General features: G+C 44.0%; 1 protein-coding gene across 2 annotated transcripts; it reads right to left on the bottom strand.

Moving 5' to 3' along the window:
• Positions 1-8,472: 8,472 nt before the first annotated feature.
• ATP5MC1 (ATP synthase membrane subunit c locus 1) lies at positions 8,473-11,321 on the bottom strand. Of its 2 annotated transcripts, none has more exons than XM_082860616.1 (5): positions 11,222-11,321; positions 10,588-10,635; positions 9,587-9,664; positions 9,011-9,189; positions 8,473-8,690 (listed from the first exon to the last, which is right to left on the bottom strand). In XM_082860616.1, the coding sequence occupies exons 2-5, from the start codon at positions 10,624-10,626 to the stop codon at positions 8,576-8,578; spliced, it is 411 nt and encodes a 136-aa protein (XP_082716742.1). In that variant the 5' UTR covers positions 10,627-10,635; positions 11,222-11,321; the 3' UTR covers positions 8,473-8,575. The 2 variants fall into 2 exon arrangements, with proteins under 2 accessions (XP_082716742.1, XP_082716741.1); XM_082860615.1 differs by having other exon boundaries at positions 11,152-11,236.
• Positions 11,322-21,790: the final 10,469 nt, after the last annotated feature.

Genomic DNA, 21,790 nt, shown 5'->3' with positions numbered 1-21,790 from the left:
ATCAAGGGGCTGTGAGTTTAAATCCTGGGAGGATTCCTCAGGACTTTACTGAGATTAAGCTGAAAAAATACAAGCCATCAAAAAACCAAAAACAAGCCATCCAAAAAAAAAGCTTTCCCTTTTTTCCCTATCAAGAGTACAGGATCGGGACTTCCCTGGTGGTCCAGTGGTAAAGAATCCGCCTTACAATACAGGGGACATGGGTTCGATCCCTGGTCGGGGAACTAAGATCCCACATGCCACAGGGCAACTAAGCCTGCGTGCCACAACTACTGAACTCGTGCACCTCAACTAGAGCCCCCGTGCCGCAAACTACAGGGCCCATGCGCTCTGGAGGCCATACGCCACAGCTAGAGAGAGAAAACGCGCCGCCACAAATAGAGAGAAGCCCGCGCGCTGCAACGAAAGATCCCACATGCCTCAACACAGATCCCGCGTGCCGCAACTAGGACCCAACACAGCCAAAAATAAAAAAAGTAAATAAATAAATAATAATTTTTAAAAAAAAGAGTACAGGATCATAATTTAACACTCCCAGCAAGACCTCGGGCAGCACTCAGTAACCAAACATACTGATACTTCTGTAGCAAAGCATATGAATATTCATATTAATTTGGGTACACTTATGAATATTCATACAAAACCAGACGAATAGCCTCACTTTTTTATTTTTAAACTTTTTTTATTTCTCTAATGTTGTATCTATTTATTTTTATTTTTGGCTGCATTGGGTCTTCGCCGCTGCTTATGGGCTTTGTCTAGTCGCAGCGAGCGGGGGCCACTCTTCGTTGCGGTGCGCGGGCTTCTCATTGCGGTGGCTTCTCTTGTTGCCGAGTGCAGGCTCTAGGCGCACGGGCTTCAGTAGTTGTGGCACAAGGGCTCAGTAGTTGTGGCACGTGGGCTCTAGAGCGCAGGCTCAGTAGGTTGTGGCTGACGGGCTTAGTTGCTCCGCAGCATGTGGGATCTTCCTGGAACAAGGCTCGAACCCGTGTCCCCTGCATTGGCAGGCGGATTCCCAACCACTGCGCCACCAGGGAAGCCCCTAGCCTCACTTTAGATTACGTTTTGCCGGCAAATTTGTTTCTTAAAAAAGAAGTCCTGTTTTCACAGCTTTATGAATTTTCCAGCCAGGGACTGTGGAGTTGAGTGATAATAGCCAGCATTTATTGAGAACTAAAATACTGGATTTTTAGTTAACATTTATTGAGTGCCTAATAGGTGCCAAGCGCTTTTTTTTTTTTTTAACACAAATGGATTTTTTTTTTTTTTTTTAATTTTTGGCTCCGTTGGGTCTTCGTTGCTGTGCGTGGGCTTTCTCCAGTTGCGGCGGGCGGGGGCTGCTCTTCGTTACGGTGCGCGTGTTTCTCATTGTGGTGGCTTCTCTTGTTGCGGAGTACGGGCTCTAGCCGCACGGCCTTCAGTAGTTGTGGTACACAGGCTCAGTAGTTGTGGCTCGCAGGCTCTACAGCGCAGGCTCAGTAGTTGTGGCACATGGGCTTAGTTGCTCCGTGGCATGTGGATCTTCCCGGACCAGGGCTTGAACCTGTGTCCCCTGCATTGGCAGGCGGATTCTTTTTTTATTATTATTTTTAAAATTTTATCTTATTTTTAAAATTATTTTTGGCTGTGCTGGGTCTTCGTTGCTGTGCACAGGCTTTCTCTAGTTGCGGCCAGCAGGAGCCACTCTTTATTGTGGTACGCGGGCTTCTCATTACAGTGACTTCTCTTGTTGTGGAGCATGGGCTCTAGACGTGCGGGCTTCAGCAGTTGCAGCACACGGGCTCAGGAGTTGCAGCACGCGGGCCCTAGAGCGCGTGGGCTTCAGTAGTTGTGGTGCAAGGACCTAGCTGGTCCGCGGCATGTGGAATCCTCCCGGACCAGGGCTCGAACCCGTGTCCCCTGCCCTGGCAGGCAGATTTCCAACCACTGTGCCACCAGGGAAGTCCCTGGCAGGTGGATTCTTAACCACTTAACCACTACACCACCAGGCAAGTCCCGTGCCAAGTGCTTTGTATGTCTTATTTATTCCTTTCAACAAACCTATGAAGTAAGTACTATTATTAGTCCATTCTGATAGATGGAACAAGAGAGGATTACAGAGGTTCAGTCATTTACATGGGTCACAGTGAGAGCAAGCCAAATCTGTCTCCAGAAAAAACGTTCTGACCACTATGTGATACTGTCACAGCTTGGAACTCTCTCCCACACTTATCACATTGTACCTTGTACTAATTACAGTCCTTTGGTACCTGTTGCTTCCACCCCCTACTCCCTCCTGCTCCCCGTTCTTCAGACTCTAGATCGTGTATTATCTATGAATCCAGCATGGGGCCTGTCACAGCTTAGGTACTTAACATGAAGCAAAATGAATTGATACAATATTTTATACAGATTTCATATTTTATTGGTATAGCGTTTTACCACTCTATAATATAAAGATGCCTAAATATCTCTGAAAGGATATGCAAGAAACTGGTAACAGTGGTTGCCTCTTGACTGCAGACAAGATGGGGCAAAGGGCATATATATATATATATACACATACACACACACAAACACACTTGTACCTTTTAAATGTTGTGCTGTACATCTATTGCCTATTCAAACTATATATTTCATTCATTTTTTAAGGATTCTAGAATTTTTCTTGGGTATTATTTACTTAGTAAGATGGTCAAAAGTCATTGGGTAACCTCACGCAAAGAAAAACACTACTTCATAGCTTCTCCATGGCTACAGACTGCAGAGGCCCATAGGGGGCCCATGGGGTGAGAGGACTCCTCAATGGGTCCCTTACTTATTATTGGACCATTGTTTTCAGGTACAAGGTCCATCAGAGATGGGACAATGAACAGAAAACCACTTACCTCAGATCCAGAAAAAAGAGGTTCAACCTTTGATATGTACCACTCTGCAAATATCCTCTTTGAGCCTATTTCTGCATCCATAGAATGGTGATAATTACGACCTCTCAGGGTTTTTCTGAGGATTAAGTGTGGCATTTTTAGAAGTGTTTTGCAAAGTGGTAAGCACTGTCCAAATAATTGGCACCTCACTTGCCCATGTGCCTTCTCTCCTCTGGGCCTGTGCCCATATTTTCCCTACCTGGAATACGCTTTCCCTTTATTAGGGAAAATCCTAATTATTTAAAGTCTCTAAGCTTCTATTCTTCATCAGTAATACTGATAAAAAAAATAGTAGCTATAAAGAAGAGATAATGTGATGATGAATGTGCACAATACCTGGCCAAAGCAAGTGTTCGATAATAATAATAATTATTATTATCTTAAATTTTACTTATTTATTTTTGGTTGCATTGGTTGGCTTCTCTTGTTGTGGAGCATGGGCTCTGGGTGTGTGGGCTCAGTAGTTGTGGCACATGGGCTTAGTTGCTCCGCGGCATGTGGGATCTTCCCGGACCAGGGCTCGAACCTGTGTCCGCTGCACTGGCAGGTGGATTCTTAACCACTGTGCCACCAGGGAAGTCCTGGAAGTCCTGTGTTCAAAAATTATTAACTCTTTAAAAAATTATTTATTTTATTTTTGGTTGCATTGGGTCTTTGTTGCTGTGCACGGTCTTTCTCTAGTTGTGTTGAGTGGGAGCTACTCTTTGTTGCGGTGCTCAGGCTTCTCATTGCGATGGCTCCTCTTGTTGTGGAGCATGGGTTCTAGGCGCGCAGGCCTCAGTAGTTGTGGGACACGGGCTCAATAGTTGTGGCGCATGGGCTTAGTTGCTCCGAGGCATGTGGGATCCTCCCGGACCAGGGATCAAATCTGTGTTCCCTGCGTTGGCAGACAGATTCTTAACCACTGCACCACCAGGGAAGTCCCAATAATTATTAACTCTTATTATTCTTACCTTCAAGCCTGGCTGTAATATTACTTTCTCTGCCAAGCCTTAACACCCCCAGGCATATTATTAATATTATTAGTCATTTTTAATTACTCCATCCTCTGAAGTAATTCATACCTTTATTATAGCACGTACTGGCTTTTTTTAAAAAAAATAAATTTATTTATTTATTTTTGGCTGCGTTGGGTCTTCATTGCTGTGTGCGGGCTTTCTCTAGTTGCGGTGAGCGGGGGCTCCTCTTCGTTGCGATGCGCGGGCTTCTCATTGCGGAGGCTTCTCTTGTTGCGGTGCACGGGCTCTAGGTGCGTGGGCTTCAGTAGTTGTGGCACGCAGGCTCAGTAGTTGTGGCTCACGGGCTTAGTTGCTCCGCGGCATGTGGGATCTTCCCGGACCAGGGCTCAAACCCGTGTCCTCTGCCTTGGCAGGCGGATTCTTAACCACTGTGCCACCGGGGAAGCCCTGCTTTTTATTTTAGTAGTTTGGTTACTCATCTGTCTAGCTACTACATATGACGTCCTCTAGGGCAGTAAGCATGGAGCACCTATCTTGTATCTCCAGGACCTGACATTCAGTGAGTATTGCAGAAATGGTAAACACAATGGAAGTGTTTGGTAGCCAGGTGCCCTTCCCCTGGCCACGGATCTTTAAGATTTCACCTCCTCTTCCTCAGAAATGCCTATTTTCTTTCCAAAGGGCTGGCCAAGCTTGTACAAAGATTCACCTCAAGGTCTAAAGGGCTGCAGCTGCTTGAAGGACCAGCTCACCAACTCCCAAGGGAACTCCAGAAGGCCTCTAAACTGGGAAGAGGAAGGACCAGGGAGAGGCTAGCAGAACTTTGTGAACTGGCATTGCTTAGTCCAGTGCTCACTGACTTTTTCAAGGCAACACCTGGCTGCTTTTCCCTGGCAGCTTGGCCAGAGCGCAAGAGTGTGCCTTCTGAAGCCACTCCCGTGGCCTCTTGGGATGGATGACACAACCAAGCTGTGTTCCGACAGGAAACTGGACCCAAGCCTCGCTCTCCTCCCCAGCACACTGGACTGCATTGAGCCATCTCTCAGTGCAGCAAAGGTCGGTAGCACCTTGCTCATGGCAACCTGGCAAGCACTCTCCCCCAGGACAGAGACCAGCAAGTATCCTGATGTCAGGTCACTGCTGTGCTTCAACCTTCTAAATAGATACATCATGAAGATCCTTCTCCTCTTCCCCAAGGTCTCTCTGGAGCAGTCCTTCCCCTCCAGGGCCTAGCCTTTTGTCTTGGGCTCAGTGCCAGGAATAGATGAAGAGTTCCCACCCAGGTCACAAATTGGGGGCTAAAAGGAAAAATCAGAACTTGGACTGGGTGTTGGAGGCTTCTGATTATAAGTAATAGCTATATTAAAATTTTTAATAATACACGTATTATGTGTTATCTCATTACATATCTCAATACATCTTTATATTACATATAATACTGTACATGTATATTAAAAAATACTGTACATGTATACATTACATATATTATCATTATTTGCATACATTTACCTGTATTATCTTACTTTGTTGTCACAATCACTATGAATTGTTCTCATCCCCATTTTACAGATGGGGAAATCAAGGCTCAAGAGAGATAATTAACTTCATAGTTAGGAAATGGCAGGGCTGAGATTTGCACTCCCCTCTAACTCCCAAGTTTATGGTCTTTGCCACCTTGCTGAACTCTTAAGGCAGTGGTTACTCAGTGTTTTTTTGGTCATTACCCCTCTCCCAAGAACAGTGCACCTCTGTATGCACTCACAAATATTTCGCGGTAAGCAAAATGGTCCCATCCATGGGCCACAGAGCTTAGATAAAGAATCTCAATGGTAATGGACTAATTGCCTGCTTGCGGGTGGGAGCACATTCTCTCTTTTTTTTCCTAGTATTTCTTTATTTGGCTGCTCCTAGTTGCGGCACCTGGGATCTTTTAGTTGCAGCATGCGGGACCTAGTTCCCTGACCAGGGATGGAACCTGGGCCCCCTGCATTGGGAGTGCGGAGTCTTAGCCACTGGACCACCAGGGAAGTCCCGCACATTCTCTCTTGACTCTAGAGTTCCATGGGCCCACCAACCACATTCCCAACCCCGCTGATTTGGATTTGAAAGCCCAGCAATTCCAAAGCTGTTTGGAACCCATGATGAAGGGAAATTCTTACCAGCCCCTTGGGAAAAAAATAAGTTCCTGGAGCTTCACAGGAAGGAAAAGGTAACCATCTTCCCTGGGGGCTGCCCCTTGATTACCACCAAAGGGTAGTGACCTGGCAAGGATGCCAGCCTGACATCCCAAAAGGTTACTGCATTCCATTTGCATAACAGCATTACCAGTTAATCCATTGCTCCCTTGGTGATACCTCAGCTGCCACTTCAACCTCAGTCTGATTCCTTCTCTTTGGCCCTAAGATTCCTGGGCTCTGCTTCAGGTTCTATCACTGGGTTGCTGTGGACAATCTTGAGAGTTACTTAAGGTGAACAGACTAAGAGGACAAGTAGCAGGTTACAGTAGACCAACAGTTCTCAACCGGGAGTGATTTTGCCCCAGAACTAGGAGACATTTGTCAATCTTACATTTGGCAATTGGTTGTCACAACTGGGGGAGGGGAGGTTGCCACTGGCATCTAGTGGGTAGAGACTAGGGATGTTGCCAAACATTATCAGACAATGATTTATCTGGCCGGGAATGTGCCAAGGGTGAGCGATCCTGTGGAAGAAGACCGTGATTGTTGAATATTAGGTGGTCTCGGATTGAAATCGTTGCCCTGCTGTACGACCTTGAGCATGTCACTGTATCTTGGATGAGTCAGCACAGTGATTAGAACACAGGTTCTGGAGTTTGAATCCCAGCTTTACTAACCAGCCGTATGACCTTCACAGGATTCCTCACCTCTCTGAATCTCCCTCATTTTCCTTAACTATAGAATGACTTATTTCATAGGGAGGTTGAAGTTATTCATTGAAAATGCTTACCACCATGCCTGACATACAAGTGCTCAAATGTTAGCTCACGTTATTACTACCAACACTAGCCTCCTTGCTTTTCCTCTTCTATAGCACATAGCTTCTGTACCCACATATTCAATAATTTATGGCATTGTTCAGTATTGCTCCCACTCTTGATTTTTCAGCATTCCCCAAGACTCCTAGGAGGATGCTTAACACCTAAATAACTGCACGACTATCTTTATTTATTTATTTTTGGCTGCATTGGGTCTTCATTGCTGCGCACGGGCTTTCTCTAGTTGCGGCAAGTGGGGGTTACTCTGTTGTAGTGCGTAGGCTCCCCATTGTGGTGGCTTCTCTTGTTGCGGAGCACAGGCTCTAGGTGCGTGGGCTTCAGTAGTTGCAGCATGCGGGCTCAGTAGTTGTTGCTCGCGGGCTCTAGAGCGCAGGCTCAGTAGTTGTGGTGCACGGACTTAGCGGCTCCGTGGCACGTGGAATCTTCCCGGACCAGGGCTTGCACCGGTGTCCCTTGCATTGGCAGGCGGATTCTTAACCACTATGCCAACAGGGAAGTCCCATAACTGTCTTTAAATTGCATTAAATTGAATCCATTCTTATTGACTCACATTTTTTGGTGTTTTAACCCTACTAAGCTGCCCATCAGCTGGAAGGTGTTAACAATTATTAGGAATTTTATTTTGGTTTCACTAGTTCAGACTTTTGCAGTAAGTTGAAGTATCGGGTTTTCAAAAAATGGGTCCCATATTTGAGATAGACCATGCCTACTAGCACCCCTGAGTTCATTCTGTGGATATATCAGCTTAGCTTTCTCTTACCTGGGTTATCAGTCCCACGTCAGGCCAAGTGGGGGGCACCTGCTGGGTACAGACTGAGAGCACAGGATGATACCGTGAGGAGCTCTCTAAGCAATTCATTTGTTGCTTCACTACCCCGCAGCCCCCAAACACCCTTTTCATCCCTAGCAAAGCTAAGATTGTAAATTCTCCAAGAACACAGACCATGTCCCTCATCTGCTTTATTCAAGAACATTTAGGCACTCTAAGAAAGGAAATGAAACTTACAGGTGGAGCTAAGTGCAGGCAGATGGAGGCCCACCTCCAACTCTAACGTGCTATACAACTTCTTTGGGACGAAGTTTCCCCATCTGTGCCACCTTAATTGTGTGGCCAAAATGAAAACAGATGGCACAGCACAGCAGGTAAAAGGTTTAGGCTGGCCCGAGGCGGGGGGGGGCCGGGAATCTCCAATTCTGCCACTTTCCAGCTCTGTGACGATGGACAAGTTATTTTGCTTCCCTAAGCCTCAGTTCCCTCATTTGCAGAACAGGTGTAATAACTGCACTTACAATTCATAGTGTTGCTGAGATAAAAAATGCAAAACACTTGGTAAAGAGCTTGGTGCAAATTAGGCCCCTCAAAAATGTTACATATTATTACAGTAAATTTGAAGGGAAAAAAGCACCAATTATCATTAGACAAATCCGTGTTCCCTCCTGTGGGAGGTGTCATTACAGTCATGGCAGTGCTACTTCTCAGCGCTGAGAAGTTCCTAATCACCAATAGTTCCTGACCCAATCCCATTTCCTCGTCCCACCTTTCTATGAAGGTCCTTCCCAAGGGCAAAGCACAGAGGCGCAGGCACATGAGTTTAGAGAAACATTGTGTTTAATGGTAAAGCTTAGCACACTCTAGCACCGGGCATGGCCTGGAGTCGAAGCAGCAGGGGTGGATAGGTGACCTTCATGGAGCCTCACATGGCAAAGAGGATGAGGAAGGCGACCATCAAACAGAAGAGCCCCATAGCTTCAGACAGGGCAAAGCCCAGAATGGCATAGGAGAAGAGCTGCTGCTTCAGAGACGGGTTCCTGCCGGGGACAGAGACAGGGAAAGGAAGGGGTGAGGGTATGGGTCATGGGTGGTGGTGGAGGACTCAAGTAGGTTAGGTGAATGGATAGTGCTGAAACTGGGAGAGGGCCTAGCTTGCATATATCCCGGGGATTGGACAGGCAAGCAGAGTACCACCATGGTAAGTTTAAGTGAGCCAGATTGGAAACTTATATTTAAATTCTGAGAAAACAGGAGGTAGATGAAATCAACACAATGCTAGAAGGATCTCTTGCTGAGGCTTCCTCCAAATAAGATGGAATTTATAGTAGAAGACGCTCTAGGCCACCCCACAACTTACCTGGCATAGCCAATGATCAAACTGCCAAACACTGTTCCAATGCCGGCCCCTGAACCAGCCACACCAACTGTGGCAGCCCCAGCACCAATAAACTTGGCCGCTGTGTCAATGTCCCGGGAGACAACACTGGTCTGGAACTCCCGCCTGGCCACCTGGAGTGGGACACTGCTGTAGGAAGGCTAGAAGGAGGGGGAGAAAGAGGGAAGTAGAGAAGGAAAGAGCGGAAGAAGGGAGATAGTGAGGCTCAAGGACAGGTGGCTGACTCCACCCCTCACCCCACCCACCTGAGCTCGGAAATTGTTGGCAAGCTCTTAGCAAGTACAGAACGCACAGACTGCAGAGCATGCTTGGAATTAGTCTTAGGGTCCGTTTCCAGAAAGGACTAGGGAAATTTCGTGGGGTTCATGATAAACCCAATTTCACTTTTGCAAGTTTCTCACCTACAATGCTCACCTTGAGGTACTTAGAACTATTAAAGCACCACAGACTCTCCTCCCACTTTGGCCTAAAGGCAACTGAACAAACTTAAAGGAACTTAGTCTGGGGAAATTCTTAAGAAGGCCCAATCTCCTTTACCTGTTCAGATGGGATCTCTGGCCTACTCAGAAAGGAGGCAGACACAGGCCTGCTCAGACCCCTGGTACAAGAGCGGATCTATAAAATCAGAAAGACACATTTCTCCAAATCAGGCAAGAAATCAAAACAAAACAAAAAATCCCCCTAACTGCTGAGCTTCAGTCAAAAATGACTACAAATATTATAAATAAAACAAGTCCAAGGTATTTCAAGGTCAATTAATGTGTTACTGTTGCTACCAGATATGCCCACACCAGAGACAGCTGTCCTGAGACCCTGGTGTAGTCAGCAGTGGCAACCCTTCCATTTAAAACTGGGTAACAAAGTTCACTTCTATGAGCACAGCCCTTAATCAATATCCCAGAATGGAAAAAAACAAAACCAAAACCCCACACTAACATCAAACCAAGTACAGGAAGGGTTTGTACCCAGACCACCAAAGTAATCAGAAGGGGAAAATCTTATTTTGCTAAAACTGTAGTCACTGTTATACACCCTGAATGGAGTGAGCCAGTAAGCCTGGTGAGGCTCCTGAAACAGTCACCTAAGCAGAGACTCCTGTAACAAGGCTTTCTTGAACTATTTCAAGAAATATAACGTAGCAGTTGTGAAACTTGGTCGAACATTAGAATCACCTGGGGAGTTATAAAAAAAATACAGATGCATGGATTCTACTCCCATAGGGTGCAGCCTGGGCATCAGGAGTTTTAAAAGCTCCCCAGATGATTCCAATGTACAGCCAATGTTGAAAATCACTGTTTCAATGGGCTAACTATGGCCAAGTCAGACTGGGGGTAAAGGTCAGATCCAGACTCTGACCACATTGCAAAGCCAAGATAGCTTGGTTTACAGGCTTAAATAATCAGGGGTTAACTGCATCCATCCTACTGCTTCGCTAAAGGGGCAGCATCATCAGAATGCCAAGCTCCTCTCAGTTCATTCATTAAACACTCATGGTTCCCACACCTGGCGCTACAGAGCACCCGGGAGCCGCAGCTTACCAGAGCAGGAGGAATGAGTAGTGCCCTGGTGGTCTGCATTTTTTCGGTCTGCAGAGGAAAAAAAAAAAAAAAATCCACTGACAGCCTGGTTGTTTGCTTACAGTCGCGACCTTCGGTCGTCCCCTTCACCCCGCCCGTCCTCCCTGGACCACGGTCTTCCTCGAACCATGCCCCAGCTGAGGAGGCCATTAGAGGTCAGAGGCACAGCGCAAATACCCTCTCCACCACTTTCAGCGCGACAGGTCTGCAAAGGAAGGTCACGGAGATCGGAAGTAAAGGAAGGAGGCCCGAGCCCCAGCCGGGAAATGATACCCAAAGAGGATGATCTGCCGGGAAGACTGGGGAGGCAGAAACTAGGTAGGTGCCGTTCAGGGTCCTGCCCATTTCACACAGCAGTCCACGGCCCGCCTCAGCCGGGACAGTAAATTGCTCATTACCGTTGGTAACTAACATTAATTGTTAAGGTTACAGACGGCCATTGCCTTTCCCGGCCCTAGGGGCAAATGCCCCACCACACAACCCAGCCACATCCCTGCCGATAGCTGGCTTTCGGCCCCAGGTCACCTGCACTCCCACTGCCCTGCTGCCCCTGCTCGGAACACAGCGCTCGCCCGGCTCAAGGTGACTGACTCACCTCCGGGCTTTAGCTCTAGGACTCAGCGCTCAGCTCCCCGGCCCACGTGTCCGGGGGTCCCCCCACTCTCATTGGCCGCAATCCCCCCGCGCCCTCATTGGTTAACATCCTCGAGTCCTCCTTTCTTATTGGTCTTCCGCAGCTTCTTCCTCTCTCTCCACAGGAGCTTCGTGGCAGTTCCCGCCTCCGTGCGGGTAAAGGCGGGGTTTTCCTCCGAGATCTGGCTTCCGATTGGCCGATCCCTGAAGGGCTCGATCACAGAATCGGCTTGACTCAGAGGTTCTATAACCTCCCGCACAAAATGGCGGCCAAGGTGGAAAGCAGCAGAAAAAGGCGTGGGAGAGATGACCGGTCGCCTTACACAGAGAGACACATGACCTTGGACCTTAGCCTTCATTCGAGCGCTCGGGCCCTGAGGCGCGTTGCATGTTGGGATTTGTAGTCGGGTCAGAGGCCCTAAGGGCGGCTGAGATCCCGCGAGACGTTTCTCCCCAGGCTGGGAGAGCCAATGCCTTTGCAGCAACTCCCGCCCTAGTGTTTTGTGGGAGTCTTGCTTCCGCCAAGAGGCGCAAAGGCTACCTGCCTCCATGTAAGTTCTCTAGTGGGTGAGCGCAACTTTGTGGGCCTCTGCCAGTGTTGAGCAGTCATGAGCTAGCAACCAGTAGTTTGCTTGTTTTTTTAAAGTATTTTTGTATTGTTAAAAACAACATTCCAAGGACAAAACGCGTAACACCCTGATAAACAAGCAAAGGATGGGAAACAGGCAGAAGAAATATAAATTGAAGGGAAGAATCTGAAACTAAACTATAAAAAGAAATAGAAGTTTAAACGCAACTTTTCTCACTAAATCAAAAAGCAGAGTTCTTTTTACTAATGTGAGCCAGGCACTTCTGTACTGCTGGTGAGAAGTATGAATTAGAACTTTTCTTGAAAGTGATTTGGTAATGTTTGTTGAAAGGTTTTGAATGGTCCACCCTCTTTGACTCAGAAATTCTCGAGGAATTGAGAGCCTTTAAACTCCCTATCCTCTTTGACCCAGGAATATCACTCATAGAAATCGGTCTTGAAGAAAAAAATCAGAAATGCAAAGATTCCCTTCAAAGGATGTACATTGCAGAATTTGTTGAAATTGGAAACAAGTAAATGGTAAACGTTAATTAAATTGTGATATTTTCACTTGATAAAATAAGCAGACACTGTAAATTTCCTTCCTTCCTCCCCTTCTTTTTTTTTTTCAGCTTAAGTAATAAAAATTTATTAATTCCTGGGATGGTGGTTGTGGCTTCCCAACCTCAAGAGAGGAACAACCAACACTAGGAAATCATTGAGAAATCACACAGTCCCAACACCCCTGGCCAACATAGGGAGGAAAGTCATTCCCCTGAAAATGGGTCAGTTCTCATTATTCCAAGAAGTGTTGGGAGGACAGATGCTGAGGGGACCATCACATGTTGCTGGGGGCAGGGTGGGCGTGTGCTGGACCCCGAACTGGCTCCTGAAAAACCAGGGGAGAAACAGATCCACTTCTCTGGGGGCTGAGTTCTGGGTCACCAGGCTCATTTCTTACCCTTGATGAGGTTGTCACTTCCCTGGGTGTAGGGAAGTGACCTACACTTCATGTTGTAGGTTCAGCACAAGGCTGTCAGCAGTGAGATAGATACGGTTCTGTGATGTGGCGATTGTCTTGGAGATGTTCTGTGCTGCCCAGATCTTGTGCAGTTTTGATGTAGCCTGGGTTCTTGCTCAGTGCTTCTCCGAGGTGAGCACGGTGGGTTCAACAAGACCAAGTCTCAATCCCTGACCCTACCCTTACTACCCCCATCTCCCCAGCCATCCTCTGGGCTCTCAGATCCAAGGTTGCATTAAGGTGGCTCGTGCTTAGCCCTACTTTGGTCCCTACCTGTGAACCCTCCCTGTGGGCAGCTGCCAGGAACAGGAGGCAGCATCAGAAATTGAGGCAAGGCCTGTAAAACCATGTTTCTGGTTTTATGTTTTATACTGAGAAAATTTTCATGATGTAAGACAAATTTTGAAGATTTAAATGCAGAGCTGTATGGCATTGTGAAAAAAATGGAAAAAAGATTAAAAAATAAAACAATAGTTAATTCAGTATGGTATAATAAGGTTGATTTATATTTTTATGAGTATGTATTAGTTTTTTTTTTTTTGGTTGTGTTGGGTCTTCGTTGCTGGGCAGGCAGGCTTTCTCTAGTTGCAGTGAGTGGGGGGCTACTCTTTGTTGCAGTGCACAGGCTTCTCATTGTGGTGGCTTCTCGTTGCAGAGCACGGGCTCTAGGTGTGTGAGTGTCAGTAGTTGCAGCACGTGGGCTCAGTAGTTGTGGCTCGCGGGCTCTAGAGCACAGGCTCAGTAGTTGTGGCACACTGGCTTAGTTGCTCAGTGGCATGTGGGGTCTTCCAAACCAGGAACCAAACCTGTGTCCCCTGCATTGGCAGGCGGATTCCTTTTTTTTTTTTTTTAATCTGACTTCAGCCAGATGTACTTTTATTTATTTAAAAAATTTTTTTAAATTAATTATTTTTGATTGCATTGGGTCTTTATTGCTGCATGCAAGCTTTCTCTAGTTGTGGTGAGCAGGGGCTACTCTTTGTTGTAGTGCACAGGCTTCTCATTGTGGTGGCTTGGCTTGTTGCGGAGCATGGGCTCTAGGCGTGCGGGATTCAGTAGTTGTGGCTCACAGGCTCTAGAGCGCAGGCTCAGTAGTTGTGGTGCATGGGCTTAGTTGCTCTGTGGCATGTAGGATCTTCCCGGACCAGGGCTCGAACCCGTGTCCCCTGCATTGGCAGGCGGTTTCTTAACCACTGCGCCGCCAGGGAAGTCCCTGTATAAGATTTATAATAGCAATATATTAACAATTATGCTAATCTGGAAAGTCTGAACTTTGGACTCTTAGAAAAAATATTTTAAGATTGAGATTTAAGGTATCCTGCAAGAATGGTACAATGGAAAGAATGTGGAGTTTTGAAATCACACAGACTTGAGTTCCTATCATGGCTCTATCATATAACTAGGTATGTCTGTCTCCCAGCAGATTACCACATCTCTTTTGGCTTTAGTGTAATAAGCTACCATTTACCATACGGCAAGCATTGGATTAGGTGGATTCATCTGTTACATGATTTAAGCTTGACAACAGCCTTTTTTTTTTTTTTTTTTTTTTTTTTTTTTTTTGCGGTACGCGGGCCTCTCACTGTTGTGGCTTCTCCCGTTGCGGAGCACGGGCTCCGGACGCGCAGGCTCAGCGGCCATGGCTCACGGACCCAGCCGCTCCGCGGCATGTGGGATTTTCCCGGACAGGGGCACGAACCCGTGTCCCCTGCATCGGCAGGCGGACTCTCAACCACTGTGCCACCAGGGAAGCCCGACAACAGCCTTTTAAGTGGATATTATTATCCCTATTTTACAGATTACCCCCCATGTTACAGAGCATCTTTTTTCCAGTTTGGAATATTTGGTAAGAGGTAAAGTCAGTATGTGGACCCAGGTCGGTCTGGGTCCAAAGTGCTTAACCATCAGCTCTTGAGTCTCCCTAAAACTGGGGAACCTGTAAAACAGGGTTAATACTACTTACCTTATAGAAATATGAGGTAAAATAAATGCCAGGCCTAGGTTGGTGTTTGGTGAATAGTCCCTGTCTGTTACTACTCTAGGACAAGTTATATTTTCGTGTGGAAATCCCTAACTTTGTCTACATGTTTTAATTATTTTTTCATATGCAGATTTGTCACATAGCTCTACTCATAGCTTAACTTCAACATTGCCAAGTTTATCCTGTGACCTGCTGGAAATCAGGTATTTCAGTGCCATGTTTAGGACATGAATTTTGGAGTTAAATAAGCAGGATTCAAATCCTGGCAATGCCACTTACTGCTGTGTGATTTGGGGCAAGGCTCTTAACCTCTCTAGTGCTCTGTCATCATCTATAAAAAGGAGATACCCCTTTTTCAACAGAATTGTTATGAGTAAATGAGATAGTACATGTAGAGCTGCTCCTTTAATTATTGAAGTAAAAAGTACTGGTAAACGAGGAGGGGCTGTGGGAAGTGGAAGGAGGTTAGGAAACCTCAAACCCAGACCTGACATCTTGGGGGTTGTACTAGCTGGCTTGGAGGAGGCCCAAAAACTTCTGTGGGAACTCTGAGAGGATTCCTGAGTAGGCAAAAAAGCTTTTTTCTTATGGTTACAAAATGATTTATTAGAGATATATTTTCTTATTGAGGTATAGTTGACTTATAATGTTGTGTTAGTTTCAGGTGTACAGCACAGTGATTTGGTTATATATATATATATTTGTTCTTTTTCAATTTGTTCTTTTTCTTGTTCTTTCTCCTATAGATTATTACAAAATATTGGGTATAGTTCCCTGTGCTATACAGTAGGTCCTTGTTGGTTATCTATTTTGGTGTGTATATGTTAATCCCAAACTCCTAGTTTATCCCTCCTCCCTACTTTACCCTTTGGTAACCATAAGTTTGTTTTCTATCTGTGGGTCTCTTTATGCTTTGTAAATAAGTTCATTTGTAGGCAAAAAAGCTTTTGATGAAGGTGGCAAAGGGCAAACTTGTGGATAATAATACCAGCAGGTCCCTCTTTCCAAAGGCATTTCTGACTCCTCAAATCTACCTCTTCCACCCAGAGTCTTACCTCAGATCGTCTCGCTTTTCCTCTTCCTTTTCACTCTTCCTTTAGGAATTCAGTTTCACTCTTCCTTTAGGAATTCAGTGCAACAAACATTTTTGATCACTTGACAGCTCCAAGCAGTGCACTTGGTTCTGGGGGAACACAGATGAATAGAACCAGTTTCCACACTAAGGAAACTCAGTTAACAAGAAAATAAATAGGCAAATAAATACTAAGAACTAGTATCTTAAGGAGCACTACAAGAAAACTTCCTGCAAAGTACAGAGGAGGGAGGTGGAGAGAACCAAGGAAGAACTTTTTGGAAAAAAAAATTCTGGGCTGAGATTTGAGGATAAACATATGTTAGCTAGATATATCAAGGGAGAGAGTGAGAATGGATGAAGATATTCCAGGCAGAGTGAATGAGATGTAGAAACCCAGGAGAGTTGGTGTGGCCAATTTTAGACCAATCAGTCATGGCCATGGGACAGCAGAAATATGACTGCTGTACTCCATTTCTGGCAATATGGCCAGACTAAGTATTCTGAAAATCCTCCTGCCACAACACCTAAAAATGCTACATAAATATAGCACACATATTTTAAAACGCATAACCTTGTTTCTGACAGCTAAAATAAAATATATTCTATATTATATCCAAATTACCAATTTCCCACAGTCTGAAAATAATATCTCCTCTGCCAAATGACCCAGGTGGTGATGATATATTCTGTAACAACAATAGTAACAAATATAAAGGGAGGTTTTTTTTGGGGTGGGGGGAGCTTTTGGCATAGATGATTCATGGTGATAAATCCTAGCTTTTAAATGCATAGCTGAGCTCACAAGAAAGTAACGAGAGTCCCTAAGGACACAAAAGAAAGAGAGAACATAAAATTAGAGCAGTAAACATGTAATATTAAACTGAAGCTGCCATGACTGGGAATATAGTGGGATAGGGAAAGGGGTATCAGTCGCAGCAATTAAGTGGCTTGGCTCTTAATCGCCCATGGGGACAGAAGGATTTGGGGTCTGTATAAAATAAGGAGTTAAAATTGAAATTTGCAGATAAACCTAAGATCCTCAAAAGGCTACACCCTTTGAAGGGTGGACTTCAAATGTGGACTACCATCCACAGGGAGGTAACAATGAAGCTTGTGTGCCTATTCCTGGCTCTCAGTGGGAAAAGAAAAACAAACAAACAAACAAAAACTTTCCTGAGAATTTATAGTGACAGGACTATATGTTGGGTTTTGGATTCAAATCTATACCCTGGGTCCAGGAATGTCCAGGCTAAGGGACTGATATTGAAAGCTGTTCTAGACAGGGGATGTCCCTGGGATGAAACAATGTCAAACTCCTCTGGACCCATGCAGGATTCTCACAATAACTGAAACATAATCTCCATAAAGAAACAGTCCACAATGAGCGAGGATCAGCAAACATAACAAACAGCAAGAATTTCAGATAACACAATATTCAGATTGCAACTCAACTATAAAAGAGGCAACAAAGTATAGTGATTAAGAATGTGGACTTTAAACCCAGACTGCCAGGCATTCTAGTCAAGGCATTCTACTTACTATCCAGGTGATCTTGGGCAAGTTGACTAAGTTCTCTGTGCCTCCACTTCCTTATACAGGGTTGTTATGAGGATTAAATGAATTAATATTTATAAAGTACCTAGAAGAGTGCTTGGCACATAGTGTCACAGATGCATTTGTTATTATTTAAAACTAAGTATGTTTACAATGATTAGGGACATAAGAAAAAATCAAGATGGTATAAAAAAGAACTTGCAGGTTTGAAAAAGAAATAAATGGGGGGCGAGAGGGATAAATTAGGAGTTTGGGATTAATATATACACGCTACAATATATATAAAATAGGTAACCAACAAAGACCTACTACTGTATAGCATAGGGAACTATACTCAATATTTTATAATAACCTATAAGGGAAAAGAATATATATATATATATATATATATATATATATGACTGAATCACTGTGCTGTACACACGAAACTAACACAACACTATAAATCAACTGTACTTCAGTAAAAAGCAAAAATAAGTAAATAAATGAATAAATAAATAATAAAAAAGAAATGAACAAAGAAAAAGAAATGAATGAAACAAAAAATGAAAAATATAGTACTTGAAGTTAAGAAAAAACTTAATGGATAGGTTAAACAAAAGATTAATGAGAGCTGAAGGAAAAGTCAGCAAACTGGAAACAGGTCTGAGAAAATTATTCCTATTGAAGCACAAAGAAATAAAAGATCAAAAATATGAAAAGGAGGTTAAAGGCCATGGAGGGCAAAATGAGAGCTAACATCCACCTAATTAGAATATTAGAAGGAGAGAACAGAGAGAATGGGAAATAATAAATATTGAAATATAATGGTTGAGACGTTTACAGACTGATAAAAAACATGAATCCTATAGTTTAGAAATCTCAACAAATCCCAAGTAGGATAGCTATAAAAAAAGAAAAATCCCATTTCCCATTTTAGTCAAACTACAGACCACTCTACAAAGAGAAGATATTAAAAGTTACCACAAAGAAAAACAATTTGTCTACAATAGAAAGTTTCACCGAGAAGGTAATATTTGAAAAAGTCTTGAAAGAGGGGCAATAAAGTATGAGGATATCTGGGGGAAACATATTCCAGGCAGAAAGAACAGCAAGTGCTGTGGCAGAAGAATGATTAACACATTCTAGGAATAGGAATAGACCAGTTTGAATAGAGAGGAGGGAGCAAGGAGTATCACTGGAGATGTAATCAGAGAGATACTGGTGGTGGGAGAGGAGGGCTTGTAAATGTTAGCTTTATAAGAATTTTGACTTTTACTCTGAATGAAATGGTGACTCATTAGAGGGTTTTGAGTAGAGGAGTGACATAGTCTGACTTCCGTTTTAAAAGGGTAATTCTGAGAAAATAGTACTGACCAGGATAGGCAGGGACCCCAGTTGGAGGTTATTGTAATAATCTAGATGAGAGATGATGTGGCTTGGACCAGTGGAAGTGGTAAGAAATGATAGGATTCTGGTTTTATTTTAAAAGTAGAGACAACAATTGCTATTAATGGATGATGAGAATGAGAGAATGAGAGCAATTAAGAACGACTCCAAGGTTTCTACCTTGAAGAGCTGGAATAATGGAGTTGGCATTAACTGAGATAAGATTTGACTATGTTTAGAGCAGGATATTTTTGGGAAAGTGGGATTAGGATTTCAATTTTACCATATTAAGTTTGAGGTGACTCTTACACATTCAAGTGAGGACAAAAAGTAGGCATTTGAATATATGAGTCTGGGGTCCTGGAGAAGTCTGGGCTTGAAATATGTATTTGGAAGTCATCAGTAAGTAGTTAGCATTTATCACACCTAGACACGTCAGAGCCAAACTGTCAAAAGACAAAGGCAAAGAGAGAAACTTCAAAGCAGCAAGAGAAAAATGACTGATCATGGACAGAGGAATCTTCAATAAGATTAACAGCTGATTTCTTACCATAAAGTATGGAGGCCAGAAGGTAGTGGGATGACATATTCAAAGTGCTGAAAGATCCAGTGGTTAGGATTCTGTGCTTTCACTGCCAAGGTGTAGATTCAGTCCCTGGTCGGGGAACTAAGACCTCACAAGCTGCGTGGCATAGCCAAAACAAACAAACAAACAAACCCTGTTAGCCAGGAATTCTATATATAGCAAAAATATCCTTCAGAAACCATAGAAGGGGGGCTTCCTTGGTGACGCAGTCGTTGAGAGTCTGCCTGCCGATGCAGGGGACACAGGTTCGTGCCCCGGTCTGGGAGGATCCCACGTGCTGCAGAATGGCTGGGCCTGTGAGCCATGGCTGCTGAGCCTGCACGTTCGGAGCCTGTGCTCCACAACGGGAGAGGCCACAACAGTGAGAGGCCTGTGTACCACACACACACACAAAAAAAAAAATAGAAAAAATTAAGACATTCCTAGATAAACAAAGACTGAGAAAATTCACTACTAGCAGAATTGCCTACAAGAAATACTAAAGGGAGTCCTTCAGGTTGAAATGATAGGAAACTAGACAGTAATTCAAATCCACATGAAGAAATAAAGAGCATTAGCAAAAGTAAATACACAAGTAAATGTAAAGTATTTTTTAAATTAATTAATTAATTATATTTATTTATTTATGGCTGCATTGGATCTTTGTTGCCGCGCATGGGCTTTCTCTAGGTGCGGCGAGCAGGGGCTACTCTTTGTTGTGGTGTGCGGGCTTCTCATTGCGGTCGCTTCTCTTGTTGCAGAGCACAGGCTCTAGGCGCGTGGGCTTCAGTGTTGTGGCACGTGGGCTCAGTAGTTGTGGCTTGCAGGCTCAGTAGTTGTGGCACACGGGCTCAGTAATTGTGGCTTGTGGGCTCTAGAGCGCAGGCTCAGTAGTTGCGGCGCATGGGCTTAGTTGCTCCATGGCATGTGGGATCTTCCCGGACCAGGGCTCCATCCCATGTCCCCTGCATTAGCAGGCAGAATCTTAACCACTGCACCACCAGGGAACTCCCATAAATGTATTTTTGTTTGTAACTCTTTTCCTCTTTTACCTGATTTAAAAGACAATTACATAAAGCAATAATTATAAAGTTGTGTTAATGGGGTTTATAATATCTAAAGAGGATATTTGTATGATAATAATAGTACAAAGGGGGGGGAGGGAATTAGGCTATACTGGAGTAAAGTTTTTGTATGTTATTGAAATTAAGTCGGTATTAATCTGAACTACATTATTTTAAGCTAAGATGTTAATTGTAATCTCCAGGACAACCATTAAGAAAATAACCTTAAAAAATACTGTAAAAGAGACAACAAGAGAATTCAGATGACATACTAGAAATATCTATATGATACAAAAGAAGAAATTCACAAATATGTGGAAATTAGAAAATAAACTCCTAAAAAACCAGTGGGTCAAAGAAGAAACCACAATGGAAATTAGAAACTACTTTGAGATGAATGAAAATGAAAACACAATGTACCAAACTTTATAGGATGCAGCTAAAGCTGTGCTTAGAGGTAAATTTATAGCTGTAAACACCTATATTAAAAAATAAGGAAGGTCTCAAATCAATAACCCAATCTTCCACCTTAAGAAACTAGAAAAAGAAGGGAAAACTAAATCCAGAGCAAGCAGAAGAAAGGAAATAATAAAGATAGTATGGAAATAAAGGAAATAGAGAATAGATAAAAATATCAACAAAACTAAAGATTGATTCTTTGGAAAGATTAACAAACCTTCAGTTTGGCTAACCAAGAAAAACAGAAGATAAATTGCTAAAATCAGGGATGAAAAAGGAAATGTCAGTACTGACCTTACAGAAATAAAATGGATTATAAGGGAACACTGTGAACAATTATATGCCAACACATTAGATAACTTAGATGACATGGACAAATTCTTAGACACAAACTATTATAACTGACTCAAGAAGAAACAGAAAATCTGAACAGACTTATAACAAGTAAAGGGACTGAATTAGTAATTAAAAAAAAATTCCCAAAAGGAAAGCTGAGGCCCAGATGGCTTCACTAGTGAATTCTACCAAAGGTTTAAAAATTTTTTTATTTGTTTGTTTGTTTGTTTATTTATTTAGGCTGCATTGGGTCTTCGTTGCTGCCCGCAGGCTTTCTCTAGTTGCGGTGAGTGGGGGCTACTCTTCACCGTGCTTGCAGGCTTCTCATTGCGGTGCCTTCTCTTGTTGCGGAGCATGGGATCTAGGCACGTGGGCTTCAGTAGTTGTGGCACGCAGGCTCAGTAGTTGTGACTCACGGGCTCTAGAGTTCAGGCTCAGTAGTTGTGGCACATGGGCTTTGTTGCTCTGCGGCATGTGGGATCTTCCTGGAGCAGGGATTGAACCCATGTCCCCTGCATTGGCAGGCGGATTCTTAACCAT

This window comes from Leucopleurus acutus (genome assembly GCF_964270905.1).
Source record: "Leucopleurus acutus genome assembly, chromosome: 19".
Classification (NCBI taxonomy): Eukaryota; Metazoa; Chordata; class Mammalia; order Artiodactyla; family Delphinidae; genus Leucopleurus; species Leucopleurus acutus.
Note: the sequence above shows the minus strand (reverse complement) of the source record. Positions and strands in the feature narration are given on the sequence as shown.

Excerpts from the sequence above, each read along its gene's own strand:
- ATP5MC1 (XM_082860616.1), bottom strand. The coding sequence starts at position 10,626 with ATGCAGACCACCAGGGCACTACTCATTCCTCCTGCTCTG. Across the intron at positions 9,190-9,586 it reads CAGAGATCCCATCTGAACAG|CCTTCCTACAGCAGTGTCCC; the intron begins GTAAAGGAGATT and ends CCCTCCTTCTAG. Across the intron at positions 8,691-9,010 it reads TTGATCATTGGCTATGCCAG|GAACCCGTCTCTGAAGCAGC; the intron begins GTAAGTTGTGGG and ends TGTCCCCGGCAG.